This window comes from Scyliorhinus canicula, chromosome 25 (genome assembly GCF_902713615.1).
Source record: "Scyliorhinus canicula chromosome 25, sScyCan1.1, whole genome shotgun sequence".
Classification (NCBI taxonomy): domain Eukaryota; kingdom Metazoa; phylum Chordata; class Chondrichthyes; order Carcharhiniformes; family Scyliorhinidae; genus Scyliorhinus; species Scyliorhinus canicula.
Window position 1 is genome coordinate 8771267 of NC_052170.1, and position 14902 is coordinate 8786168.

The window sequence follows — 14902 nt, forward strand, 5'->3', positions numbered from 1 at the left end:
ATCTTTAAGTCAAGCAGAGGAAGTAAGCAACTCAAAGTGTAAAAATAGTACACCGTGTTATAAAGTTTTGCATTTTGAGCAGAAGAACCAGATTTTATGGCACCCAAGAGAATGGAGGGTTTTGTTTTGATCGGTTGGCTGGTGGCCAATGTATTGGCTGGGGACAGTATACTGCCCGGCAACCGATAGCGATGGCTCCTGTCAGGCTGTGTTTTTTTGGAGAGACCCCAGGAGAAACGACCGGACCCTCAAGGTGAAAGCAGCTCTCTCTCTCTCTCTACTCTGTTGCCTACTGTCTGAAAGCAGGAGCTTCTAGACCCTGAAAGAAAACGCTCTTTCTCTCTCGAATTCTGGCTGCCTGCTTTGTCTGTGAGTCTACAGTGAAAAGCGTTACAAGCTGAAAGAACAGATAAGATCCATTTGAGAGCTCAGACTGAAGAAGAAACGGACTGGAAGATGACCGTCTGAAACAAAGACACATCCTTTTACTTTCATCATTATTTTTACACCCCTCTTTCCCCTCTCTGTGTTTGTTTGTCAGTATGTGTGTGTCGAGGGTGGGGTGAATTAAAAGGGAGGGTATAGAGATTAGATAGTAGTTAACCAACTGCGTGTGTGGCCTGTTTAATTATAGTTACTGTTAACAATAAAAAGTTAATTGTATTTAAATTTACAAACCTGGTGACTGTAACTATTGAGCAGCCGAAGACCTCGGGTATTTTAAATAAAAGTTAATTTCAACTGTGTTGCGACTCCGGGCCAAGTGGGTCTAGAATTGGCGCACACTCCTCCAGGGTATCGTACCGTCATGACGTTGAGCAGAATTTTAATTCCCAGCAGATCTGATCCTCCAGTATTACCTCCACAGCTCAGTGGTGAACACATTTGCCTTTTGATTTGAAACATCGCGGTTTCAAATCCAGCTCCAGAGATTTGATCCCATTGTCCAAGCTAACATTCCAGGGCAGAACTGAGGAAGTACTGCAATGCATTTCTCCTAAGCTATCCATAACTTAACTTCGACATAAAATTGGATCCCTGATCTGAGTGGATTTCTTCTGGTCGTCTGTATCTGGTTAAAAAAAAAATGAGTTAACTCCTCTGCAACCGTCTGAGTTGCAATATTTCTGAATGGAATGGCCTCCGGAAATCTAGTAGACACGTCCACTATGGTCAACAAACACTGATTCCCAGTTTTCATTTTTGGCAGGGATCCCACTCAATCGATTAGGACTATAGTAAAAGGTTCCTCAAGTGCTAGAAATGGGTATTGCTGGTTTGATTACCCCTTGAGGTTCTCCTATTACCTGACACGTGTGACATATACGGCAACATTCAATTACATTGTTATGCAGTCAGGCCAATAAAAATGTTTTTGTATTTTTGCTTGATTTTTCCTTAGTCCGAAATGACCTTGTGGGCTACCCGCAAAACCTCCTTTCTATAACCCACTGGTAATACCACTTGATGGACGTCTGCCCATTTATTATCTGGCTGAATATGTAAAGGTCTCCACTTACTCATTAAGACATTGTTTCTGATGTAATAACACTCCGGTATACACTCAGATTCTATTTCTGTATGTGCTTTCTGATACAACTGTTTTATCTCTGAATCTTTCTGCAATGATTGATGGATTGATATTTATTGTCACATGTAGCAAAGCACAGTGAAAAGTATTTTTCTGCGGCCAAGGGAACGTCCACAGTAGGTACATAGTAGACAAAAGAATAATCGACAGAGTACATTGACAAATGGTACATCAACAAATGGTTAATGGAGAGCAGAATAGGGCATTGTGAATAGTATCCTTACAGGGAACAGATCAGTCCGAGGGGGAGTCGTTGAGGAGTCTAGTAGCTGTGGGGAAGAAGCTGTACCTATGTCTGGATGTGCGGGCCTTCAGACTTCTAAATTTTCTGCCTGATGGAAGGGTCTGGAAGAGGGCAAAGCCTGGGTGGGAGGGGTCTCTGACAATGCTGTCTGCCTTCCTGAGACAGCGGGAGGTGTAGACAGAATCAATGGGAGGGTGGCAAGCTTGTGTGTTGCGTTGGGCTGAGTTCGCCACTCTGTGCAGTTTCTTGTGATCTTGGGCCGAGCAGTTGCCATACCAGGCTGTGATGCAGCCGGATAGGATGCTCTCTATGGCACATCTGTAGAAGTTTGTGAGAGTCGATGCAGACATGCCGAATTCCTTTAGCTTCCGTAGGTAGTAGAGACGTTGGGCTTTCTTGACTGTTGCATCAACGTGAATGGACCAGGACAGACTGTTGGTGATGGTGACCCCTGGAACTTAAAGCTATTGTCCATCTCCACTGAGGAGCCATTGATGCAGACGGGAGTGTGTGTCGTGCTGCGTTTCCTGAAGTCGATGATCAGTTCCTTGGCCTTTCCAACATTTAGAGAGAGATTGTTTTCGGTACACCGTGCAACCAAGTGATCTAGCTCCCTTCTGTAGTCTGATTCATCCTTTTTTGAGATATGACCCACCACAGTCGTATCATCCGCAAATTTATAGATCAAATTGGAGTTAGATTCTACCAACTTTCTTGAAAGAAAGATATGCGCTTCATCCACCACCTGCTCTTGTTCTTTAACAACCATCTGGTCAAAGATTGTTTTTGATAACCTCAGCTCCCCTATCTGTATTCCTCAAGTTCGCCTCCTCCTGTCTCAACCTGTGGCTTTGTGATCTAGTCACCGGACAACTAGGAAACTGTTCTGGGTCAGGGTTTAGAGAACACCAAAGTATATCATGGAGTTCATCTGACCCACAACATTTAATAGATTTTGGTTATGGGGAGCACAAGGGCCCACTCTACAGGTGTGATGCAGCAGAGATCTAAAGCACTTTTAAAACAAAACAATGTTTATTGTATGAATCCAGTTAACATTTTATAAACATACAGTAAACATCTTAGCAACTATCAACTCAAATACTCCCCCCAAATAATACAGTGCTCTATAAGTAACCCTTAATCTTTCCTCGCAACATCCACAAGACAAATACCCTCTTTAACAAAGATAGCGGGTTTTGAATTCTCTACTGAGAGCAGTTATCACTTCTAAATTAACAAGTGATCTGAAGATATTCTTTACATGCAGAGAGATCAAAATTACACCTTGTTTGGCTGGATGCAGCTCCAACTCTGAAAACAAAACTAAAACACACACCATAGCTGCCAGCTCAAAAACGAAAGTGAAGCAGACAGACAACCCAGCTCCACCCACACCCTGACATCACTGCAGCTATTTGATAAACACCCATTTCTTAAAGGTACTCTCACATGACAAAACACACCAGCATGTGCTTCTTGCAACCCTCTCAACAGGCTGTACACCCTGTCCACCTCTTCCACTGGAACAAAGGTTTGTTTTTCCACTTTAATGAACCCTACTGGCTTATCTTGTTTCAATGGGCCTGTCTTCCCAGTACATTTATTAAGCCACCAACATGGCAACTTCATGTGGCCAACATTATTACAATGAAACAAAAAGTTTTCTTATCTCTCTTCCACTTTCATAGGTTATCTCTTTAACCTGAGGCAAACTCTCCTTAATATCTCCAACTAGACTACTTTGCCTTGACCATCTGCGGATTTCTCATTTCCCCAGTTTCTATCATTCACAGATTAAAATCAATGTCAAAAACCAGACCTTCATTTATGAACTAATTCAAAATAATCTGTCGTTTCTGCTGCCTGCCCAGCAGTTTTAACCCTTTGCTCTTCCACAAGAGTTCTCATTGCTACTGGAAGTGAATCTTAACATTCTTCTAAAATAATCATTTACTAAGAGCACCATACGTCTGGTCTATTTTTAATGCTCTTATGCACCAATCAAAATTATTTTGTTTAATTCTTTCAAATTCTATATGTGGCTGACCCGGTTCTTTCCTGAGATTTGTAAACTTCTGTCTGTAGTCTACTGCCCCTAATTCATATGCACTTAATATGGCTTTTCTCACCTCGTCAATATCTCTAGATACCTCCTCCGATAGTGATGCAAACGCTTCACTAGCTCTAACTGCTAACCTTGTTTAAACTATATGCACTATCAATTACGATGAGACAAGAGTAGAATGTAATCGAGGCTTTATTACACAGAGATGTGTGGCCTCCTACTGCAGCTGATGAAATGGCTGCTGCATGGAGAGCACACACATTTATACTCCGCCTACTGGGTGGAGCCAGCAGGCAGGGATCTACCCCCATACTTGTAGTACAGGGGCCTTACTGTAAAACCCATATATACAATATTATACAACGATGGTGACTACCACATTCTAACAATATCCACATGATCTTCGGCCACTTCAATTGTTTAGCCAATTTCTTAAATGAGATTTAAAAAAGGCTTCCATACCTTTCTCATCAAACCTCAGTAGTGCTTGAATATATTTAAACAGCCCCACTAGACTTTTGACTAGAGGGGTTTCTCCTTCCTCTAGACTTTCCTCAGCTTCTATGTTTCTATTGGGGGGAAAGCAGGATTAGACTGGTGCTGTAAATCAGCAGTGCTAACCACTGTGCCAACATGCACTTAGACAATTCAGCCAGGCCGACAGCAAACTGGATGCTCCGTCCACACTACTGATGGAAACAGTAAAAGACGCTGGGCTGTACAACATCTTCAGCCGGCGGAGCGCAATGTAGACACACATGGTCATGGCGGGATGGGTCTGTTCGCTCCAGGATAGACTTCCTGTTTGCATCCTGTGCGTTCACGGTCAGATCCACCGACATCAAATTGGCCACTGGCCACTGTCTCCTACTGGCCAACTGTTACTTACAGGAAGCCCAGGGGAGTTGGCAGAGCGACATGGAAGCGATACGTGAAACTCTTGACCCTAGAAAACAGTGAGGAATTCAATCGAGGATTGCGAAGGTTGGAGAACCGTGAAACTCCTCTTAGAGTCTCCACCGCTCTGGTGGGAAGCGATCAAGGTCAACATCAAGACGCTTTTCATTCTTTGAGAAAATGAGAAATGATAGGAAGGAACAGAGGGAAGTGTCAAGAAAAGCATACAGATCCTGCTCTGGCCGCACTCATTGGGCATTGATGTCAAGGAGGCTCTCTAAGAGGTGAAGAGCCAGCAAGCCTTCGTAAAGAGCATTGTAACAGTATTGAGGCATCTCAGAGTGGAATGTGCCTTAGAGCAGTGTTCTTTAAACTTTTTTTCTGGGGACCCATTTTTACCAACCGGCCAACCTTCGGGACCCAACCCGGCCGACCTTTGCGACCCACGTTGGCCGACCTTCGCAACCTGCGCTACCCACCATTTTTTCTTACTGACAAAAATAGAGGAAATGGTTTTGGGTCCCTTTGGCCCTCGTACACGCTCCTCCAATGGAACCTGTTGGATGAAGGTGAAGCCTTCCCGTGTCGGAAAGTATGGAGTCTCCATCTGTCCAAATTTCTGCATTTTTCCCTGTAAAATGAAAAAAATAAAAATAAAATGAATGAATAAACCCCCTCGAACTTGTGAAACAAAAAGCTGCGACCGTTTAAAAAAAAGTGGTTGCACTGCACGTGCGTGCCCAATCATCGGCGTGCATGCGCATAGTTTTGCGCATGCGCGCTGATGATCTGGCACGCATGCGCAGTGAGGCTGCATTTTTTTAATGTGATCACGGCCATTTTGAAGGACGCTTGCAGCCGGCATTATTAACAGCCGGCTGCTGCGCGCAGATTTGCGCGATCGGGTGCGCCACGACCGACGGCTCCGCGGCCCTCCCGCCGCCCGCCCACGACCCACCTGTGAGTCGCACCCCCAGTTTGACAATGCCTGGTTTAGAGAAAGGTTGAATTTTCATTGCGCTTTCTGTGATCTTCAGCTTGAAAGGTTTTGTAACGTAATTTTATAAATTTCATGCCTAAAGTATATTTTGGGGGAAGAAAAGAACATTCTGCTCCACCACCACCTGCTTTTGACAAGTATGAATGGATCCCAAACTGTCAGGGCCAGCTGTCTGACATTGTTAAAGCTCAAAGGACTGATTGCCTTTGGTATTTTCCAATGTGCCATTAAACCCATGTACAAGTTGCAACTTCAGATCTACTTCGGCATTCTTGGGAAATAGAACAATTTGAAATTTCATATAGTGGCTCATTGCGTCTCTTAGAGGAATCCTCGTAAAAAGCCATGAATTGTTTTTCGAAATGCAGATACTGTAACAATTATATTGGTACCCCTTGGTACCCCGGAGAATGTGGATTCCAGAAATGCACACGGTACTCCAACATTTTTAGTTTAATGTCTCAAACCAAAAACGGTACTGACAACAATATTGGCCGAGATTATGCACTCAGGTTTGGGGAATGGAGCTTGAACCCTTGACTGGAATTGTTTGCGAGCCACATTATGAAAGCCAGGGATTGCCTTGAGTTCCATTTTGCTCTCAAATCACACACTGGTTTCACATCTGCTCTTCAAGGGCTGCCAGAGTTGTTAAGTCGGTGACACTGAGAAAGCTGTCTGTCTATCTGTATTTCTTAAGAATAAACAGATATCTGGGATCTCGCCAGTCTCGCTTTGGCAAGGTGCCAAGGTACTTTCGTTCACCTTTTAGTTACCTGTTTCATTGAAACTGGGATGGCCTTGTTAAAATTCTTTGCTGCTGTTTGCAAATCCACCCTGCGGATTTAACTCCTCTGTTCCTGGTGAAAGCTGGCAATGAAGGTTTCAACATCTCACTCGTCCCAATCTTTATTATTGCCACAAGTAGGCTTACATCAACACCGCAATGAAGTTACTGTGAAAATCCCCTAGTCGCCACATTCCGGCGCCTGTTCGGGTACACTGAGGGGGAATTCAGAATGTCCAAATTACCAAACAGCACGGGCGCGATTCTCCGCCCCCCACGCCAGTGGGAGAATAGCGGGAGGGCCTCCCGACATTTTTCACGCCCTCCCGCTATTCCCCCCCCCCCCCCCCCCATGCCCGGCCCACGCCACGAATCGCACACCTGCTTGCTGCCGTCGTGAAACGGGCGGCAGATGCCCGTTTGGGGCATCTAGAGGCCCGATTGGCAAGGGAGTACACAACTGTGCTCGAGAGGGGACAGGCCCGCAATCGGTGCCCACCGATTGTCAGGCCAGCATCCAAAACAGATGCACTCTTTCCCCTCCGCCGCCCGGCAAGATCAAACCGCCACGTCTTGCCGGGCGGCTGAGGAGAAAGACGCCAACTGCGCATGCGCGGGTTGGCGTTGTCCAACCTGCGCATGCGCGGCTGACATCATCGGCGCGTCAGCCGCCGTGACACACCGGGCCGCGCTCCTAGCCCCGCCCAGGGGGGAGAGAATCGGGCCCGGAAGTGGCCGTGAAGGCTGCCGTGGGTCACGGCCTGTCCACGGCAGCCTTTACGATTCTCCGCATTTGCGGAGAATCTCGCCCCACATCTTTCGGGATTTGAGGGAGGAAATCGGAGCACCCGGAGGAAACACACGCAGACACGGGGAGAACGTGCAGACTCCACACCGATAGTGACCTTGAAATCGAACCTGGCGCTGTGAAGCTAATCACTGTGCTACCGTGCCGCCCTTATCTGACACTGCGTAACATTCCGTATTCATCTATTTCCTTTCTGGGAGGAAATGAAGACCGAGGAGTTACTTAATCCAGCTCCTCAAGGTCGAGATGGGGTCTGTTATAGAATGGACACAGGGAGAATGAGATCACAGCTAGAGACAGCAATGTATCCGCAGGGAATTCAGCAGAAACATGTTTACAAAGAGTGGTGAGAATGTGGAATTCGTGCAGTAAGATGTTTGAGTATAATTGTGTTTAAGGGGACACTGGCAAAATACAGGAATAGGGGCAGTAATGGTAAGACATAGGGTTAGATTATAAGGGATTGGGGGGGGGGGGATGTTTGTGTGCAACATAAACCAGTTGGGCCGAATGGCCTGTTTCTGTGCTGTATGTTCCATGTAATTCTGAGTAACCATTCACCTAATTCTGCTACCCTACTACATTTCTGCCTGGAGGTCTGAAGCTTGGTTGCTGCATCAACTTTAGCTGCCTTTGGACTTTGCAAACCTGTTACAATCCAGCAGACACACCTTCTCTCTTCTTGCCTTAAGGCATTGCTCAACAATTCGGTGAAATTCTTTCCCCACCCCCTTTCCATCCCGCTCGTTTATCTATTGGCTCTCATAACATGAGAAATTATATCTTTTCTGCTTCCTCCAGCTTGAAGACCTTCCCCTGCCTGAACTATCCTATTTTGCGAGCAATTAATTGAATTGTATTAAACCCAGCAGATTGTTGGCACCCCAGAGAGAGAGGGAGGGGAATTTATATTTATAAAGCGCCTTTCGTGACCTTGGGGTATGTCAACGCACCTGACATCCAATGAAATACTTTAAAAGTGCGGTCGTTTTTGCGATGTTGGAGATGCAGCAGCCAAATGGTGCACAGCAAGATTCCACGAGGAGCAAGCTAATCACGTCAAGAGATTCCAGGCGGGATTCTCCCATTTGGCGGCAGAGTGTCCACTCCGTCGGAAACGACGGCGTGAACGGGCCGTTGGATGTACAGATTCTGGCCCCTACAGGAGGCCAGCACGGCGCTGGGGCGGCCCACGCCGCTCCAGCCTCCCATTCCGGCGCAAACTGTGCGCCGCGGGATCCGCGCATGCGCAGTGGCACCGGCGCCAAAAAGTGCATGCGCGGTGGCCTCCCTCAATGCGCCAGCCCCGATGCAACATGGCACGGGAGTTCAGGGACCGGCCCGTAAGAAAATAGGCCCGGGGAGCGACAGGCCTACCCACTGATCGGTGGGCCCGGATCGCGGGCCCAGGGCCGGCTCAAGGCACCGGCAACTCGGGCAGTCGCCCGGGGCGCCATGTGCTAGGGGGCGCCAGAGACTCGGGTCCCGCGCATGCGCAGTTGGGCCGGTGCCAACCAGCGCATGCGCGGTGGCCGCCCTCTCCCAGGGTGGCCCCCCCCCCCCGCTCGGTCCGCCCCCTCGGTCCGCCCTCCCCCGCTCAGTCCGCCCCCTCGGTCCGCCCTCCCCCGCTCGGTCCGCCCCCTCGGTCCGCCCCCCCCCCCCCCCCCCCACCCCGCGCGGTCCGCTCCCCCGCTCGGTCCGCTCCCCCCGCCCCCCCCCCCTCGGTCCGCTCCCCCCGCCCCCCGCCCCCCCTCGGTCCGCCCCCCCCCCTCGGTCCGACCCCCCCCCCCCCACCCCCCCCCACCTCGGTCCGCCCCCCCCCCCCCCCCCCCCCGCCCCCCCTCTCGGTCCGCCCCCCCCCCTCGGCCCCGCCCGCCCCCCCCCCTCGGCCCCGCCCGCCCCATGGCCCCGCCCCCCCCTCGCCCCCCCCCCCCCCCCAAGGGCGCCAAAGTTCAGCTTGCCCGGGGCGCCAGCAACCCTAGGGCCGGCGCTGCGCGGGCCAGGCCCCATCGGAGGACCACCCCAGGATCGGAGCCCCCCACCCCCACAGGCTGTCCCGTGACCCTGCGCGCAGAGTTCCCGCCGCCTGTGACCAGGTGTGGACAGTGCCGCTGGGAATCTGCCTTTTTAGAGCAGAGGAATTGGCGCCGGAGAATCGGCGGCCTGGCCGCGTAGAGCAGCCTGTGACCGGCGCCGCGCCAAATGGTGCACAGCAAGATTCCACAAGCAGCAAGCTAATCACGTCTAGAGATTCCAGGCGGGATTCTCCCATTCGGCGGCAGAGTGTCGGCATCAGGGTGGGGTGGCGCGGTTGCAGGGATTCTCCGGTCTGGCGCGGGGCTGGGAGAATCCCGCCCGGAACATGTTTGTGATGTTGATTGAGGGATAAACATTGTCCCAGGCCAATGTATAGGATCCACAGAAAGGATTTCTATGACTGCCTGCCTTTCTTCCCGGGCCTTGTATATATCCAGCGAAATTGCAAAGGGATTGCATGGTGTCCACTGGTAAACATGGGGCTGGGATTCTCCGATCCTGCACCAGGTCGGAGAATCGGCAGGGGGACACGCGAATCCCGCCACGCCGCTTCGACGCCGGGCAGCCGATTCTCGCGGGCAATCGCTCCGGCACGGTCACCACGGCGCCGGCCGGGGGCCGTTGAAAGCGCCCCCACCCCCCCCCCCGCCGATTCTCCACGCCGAACGGGCCGAGTTCCGCCAAGTCCTGCCGGCAGGACCTCGGCGTTCTGGCTGCGGGGGCCATCCTGGTGTGGGGGGGTGAGGGGGGGCCGACTCCGCAGGGGGGCCCCCACAGTGGCCAGGCCTGCGATCGGGGGCAACCGATCGGCCGGCGGGCTCATTCCAGGGGCGCCGGGGGGTACGCTCCCCCGTGCCAGGCCCCTGTAGGGCTCCGCCATGTTGCCCGGAGCTGGCGTGGAGACGGCCCTGGCGAACGCAAGCGCGCACCCCTGTCGGCTTTCAGCACCGGAGCTGTGGACAGCATTCCGCCACCATTCTAGCCGCCTAGGAAGGGGTGAGTGCCTGGGCCTGGAGGTCCATTGACGCCGGCGTCGCTCACTCCGGGTTTGATGCCGGCGCCAACACTTGGCTGGGATTCCGGAGAATCCCGGCCCAAGTCTCCCATAATTGATGGACACTCTCAAAGCCAAATCACAGTTAATTGCGAAGGTTTGATTTCTGCTCACTGCTGACCTCTTCAAGACCATTTTTGCTATTTTCTTCCTGCTGGCATTGGGCAAGTCCAGATCTGGTTTAATAGCCAAACACAAAATACCTCTGAGTCATGGTTGGATGTGTTCTTTATTCGCTGTGTTATCCTTTCTGCCCACAGCACATTCTCAAGGGATTATGTGGCACAAATTACTCTCGGGGGTTAATGGACTTTGAATGGTATCACTGTAGTTGCCAGTAATGCTCACTGTGGCCCAGTTGGAGGCCGTCTTGCTGCTTATTGAAGGTTCAGGCGGCAGTTGGGAAAGCAAATGCAAGGTTAGCATTCATGTGGAGAGGGCTAGAATACAAGACCAGGGATGTACTTCTGAGGCTGTATAAGGCTCTGGTCAGACCCTATTTGGAGTATTGTAAATAGTTTTGGGCTCCGTATCTAAGGAAGGATGTTTTGGCCTTGGAAAGGGTCCAGAGGAGGTTCACAAGAATGATCCCTGGAATGAAGAGCTTGTCGTGTGAGGAACGGTTGAGGACTCTGAATCTGTACTCGTTAGAGTTTAGGAGGATGAGGGGGGATCTTATTGAAGCTTACAGGATACGCGAGGCCTGAATAGAGAGGACGTGATGTTTCCACTTGTAGGAAAAACTAGAACCAGAGGACACAATCTCAGCCTAAAGGAATGATCCTTTAAAACCGAGATGAACATAGAACGTAGAAAATACAGCACAGAACAGGCCCTTCGGCCCACGATGTTGTGCCAAACTTTTGTCCTCGATTAAGAACAAATTAATCTACACCTCATCATTCTACTGTAATCCATGTACCTATCCAATAGCCGCTTGAAGGTCCCCAATGTTTCCGACTCAACTACTTCCACAGGCTGTGCATTCCATGAGGAGGAATTTCTTCAGCCAGAGGCTGGTGAATCTGTGGAACTCTTTGTGGAAGAAGTCAGTGGAGGCCAAATCACTGAGTGTCTTTAAGACAGAGATGGATAGGTTCTTGATTAATAAGGGGATCAGGGGTTATGGGGAGAAGGCAGGGGGAATGGAGATGAGAAAAATATCAGCCATGATTGAATGGCGGAGCGGACTCGATGGACCGAGTGGCCTAATTCTGTTCCTATGTCTTATGGTCTTATTCACAAGGGCCCGTAACTTCTAGATAGTGGCAATCTCTGTCGGATTGCCACTCTCGTCAGATTTACCCCAGCCGGAATAAGGAAGCCCCTGTCTTACCCAGCATTCCTCACTCAGGCTGGGTGAGACAGGAGCAGCGAAACGTTCCCCCGGCAGAGTCGTCGGGGAGACACTGGGGTGCAGAGACGTTAAGACACTCCCCCTTTTTACAGCAGCAGCTGCCTTAAAGGGGAGGTTTAAAGGGACAACAAAGGGAACTGGTAAGGTTTAAAGGTAGGGCAATTAGGGGAAGACGGGGGTGGGGGGGGGGAGTGGTGTTGGACCAGAGGGAAGGAAGGGTGAGGTTGGACCGGAGGGGAGGCAGGGGGTGGGGGAGTGGGGGGGGGGGGGGGGGGGGGGGGGGGGGGTCAGGCTGAAGGAGGCAGTCAGACCAGAGTCAGGGGGTTTGAGTCAGCGAGGAAAGGGGGTTTTGAGGGAGGGAGGGGGTTGGGTCAGGTCTGAAAGGGGAGGGTAGTCAGTCTAGGAGGGGAGAGGGGGGTCGGACTGTGGGGTGGCGGGCTCAGTCTGGGAAGGGGGGTGTGTGTCCGGGAGGAGCGGGATCAGTCCGGGAGGGTGTTGTGGGTGGGGGTGGGTCAGTCCGGGAGGTGGGGCATGCCGGACCGGATCACAGGGGGAGAGGGATGTCAGACCTGGTCGCACAGGGAGAGGGGATTGGACCGAGTCGCACCAGGAGGGAGGGGGGGTCGGACTGGGCTACACCGGAGGGGGGGGGCAGGGGTTCAGTCCAGGTAGCACGGGAGGGGGTGTCAGACCATGTCGCATTGGGTGGGGGAGGGGGGGAGTGTGGGTTGGACCGGGTTGAAATGGCAGGGGGTGGTCAGACCAGGTCGCATAGGGAGCAGGGGGTCAGAGCAGGTCGTACGGGGAGGGGGCTCTGGAGTTAGATTTGATTGTTTTTCCTTTAACTTTTTCAGAGTGAGAATCAGGGTAAAATTGGCAGAACCACCCCCAGTGCCGTGGCGAATATTTACCCCTTAATAAACATCAGAAAAAACAGAGGATCTGGTCAGCTGCTTGTGGGAGCTTGCTGTGCGCCAATTTGGCTGCAGAATTTCCTGCATCACGGGAATGACTACACTTCACAAGTACTCGATTGGTTGTAAGGCATTTTGAGACATCCAGCGCTCACGAAGAGATATATCTTTCTTCTTTCCCCCCACATGAGGTTCCGTTTTATTAAAGTCAAATTGGGGATGAACGATGGCAAAGTGTTACCACCCAGTTCGTACCGCTGCCCGTAACAAATTTGTAAAGGACAACTTGTAACCATAAGGAACCTTCAGAGTAATAAAACATCCCAAAGTAACCTGTTGACTCCATGGGTTGGGCAGACACACAATATAAGGTGTAGAGCTGTGACAGATAGCAGTTAATGATGTGGAACACAACTGACATCCAACCTCCCTCAACCCTGTTTGCCCAGTACGTATTCTCAGAAAGACTGTTTCCCTTCAAATGAAAATTAAATCAATACCAAGGAAAATCGCACACACAAAAGGCAAATTGTTCCATCGATATTTATTTTGCAAAGAAGCATTCTTGGTGAAACCTGGTAGACTTACGACAGATGCAATGAATTTACCACGTTACCTTGTGACAGACATAGAGACACACCCGACAAGTTCTCCTGTTACTGCTAGTGGCTAACCACACTTCCTTATCACACACCGTCCAGAAGCTTTTCCTCTTATCTATGGTGTCCTGAAAGAGATGTCACAAGTCCGGTTTAACTGAAACAGTACATTCAAGCCCTACTAAAATATTGTACACTCAACCTTGCTTTACAGGAGGTACGGGAAATCTTTGCAGGCTTTTAAAATTAAATTTAGAGTACCCAATTCCTTTTTTCCAATTAAGGGGCAATTTAGCGTGGCCAATCCGCCTAGCCTGCACATCTTTTGAGTCGTCAGGGCGAAAGGGACCCGTTCTGTGCTGCTGTATTGTTCTATGTGACCCACGCAAACACGGGGAGAATGTGCAAACTCCACACGGACAGTGGCCCAGGGCCGGGATCGAACCTGGGATCTCGGCGCCGTGAAGCTGCAGCGCTAACCACTGCGCCACCCAGTCTTTGCAGGCTTTTTTTACTGGTCCTGCGGCATACTCAAGGCACCCGACACAGCTCCGAGATGGAGCTCACTTAACGGTCGACGTCACGACGGCGCAGGGTGGCTGCTTCTTCCGGACATGAGTCAGGACCATTTTCAAGTACCAAGCCCGCTCTGCCTGTCAGGCCGCCCACCTGCAGGACCTTTCCCCAGTTCAGATAAGGTTAATAGGTGAGTCCCCCTGGGGCTACAGGCCCAATCGCAGGGCCCTCAAGCTTTGCTGGATGCAAACCCCACCGGCAGAACGGCCACTGTCAGAGAGGGATGTGGGTGTGGTGGGGGGGGTGGGGGGTTGGGGGGGGGTTGGGGGAGGGGGGTTGGGGGGGTGGGGGGGTTGGGGAGGGGTGGGGGGGTTGGGGGGGTGGGGGTTGGGGGGGTGAGGAGGGGTTGAGGGGGGGGGGTTGGGGGTGGGGGGGTTGATGTGAGGCCTCCTCCAACTTGAGGCGTCCTCAGAAGGAGGAATCTGCTTCCCTGAAATCGGTGGCGGCTACGAGGCCTCCCTCGGATGGTTGCCGGCGGCAGCTGTGATCCGCTGCTGCAGGGAGGTGGAGGAGCCGGTGCTGGAGGCCTCAGACTTCCCCCTCGGAGTTGCCACCTCCAGACACCTGCCAGGCCTCAGGCCGATATGCCAGGAAAATCCTGGTGGCATCCTCCGGCAAACTACAAATGAACGGTCGATTATAACTGACTGGCTAATCAGTGCTGTCGGAAGGGTCGACTCCGCAGCTGCAGATTTCCCTGAGGGAGGAATATGTTGGCTCGCTGACCCGATCGGAATTCCTCCCCATCCCACCTTGACATCAGGCACCCCCCTGACCCCCTCAATGCCCCCCCCCACCTCTGGGACCGGAAAGATGCCGCCTAAGATGTGTTGTTGCATTGAATTTCAAATCACATGATGCCATGCTGGGCAGCACGGTAGCATTGTGGATAGCACAGTCGCTTCACAGCTCCAGCGTCCCAGGTTCGATTCCCGGCTTGGGTCACTGTCTGTGTGGAGCCTGCACGTTC

General features: G+C 51.4%; 1 protein-coding gene across 1 annotated transcript in view; it reads right to left on the reverse strand.

Annotated features, from left to right (window-relative positions):
* Positions 1-4781: 4781 nt before the first annotated feature.
* Positions 4782-14902, reverse strand: part of LOC119957031 (heterogeneous nuclear ribonucleoprotein U-like protein 2) — a 355048-nt gene continuing 344927 nt past the window's right edge. The window contains exons 2-3 of the mRNA XM_038784614.1: positions 13374-13484; positions 4782-5431 (exon numbers count right to left, since the gene is read on the reverse strand). Of these exons, the coding sequence (XP_038640542.1) occupies positions 5078-5431; positions 13374-13484 (465 nt within the window). The 3' untranslated portion in view covers positions 4782-5077. The remainder of the gene's footprint in view (positions 5432-13373; positions 13485-14902) is intronic.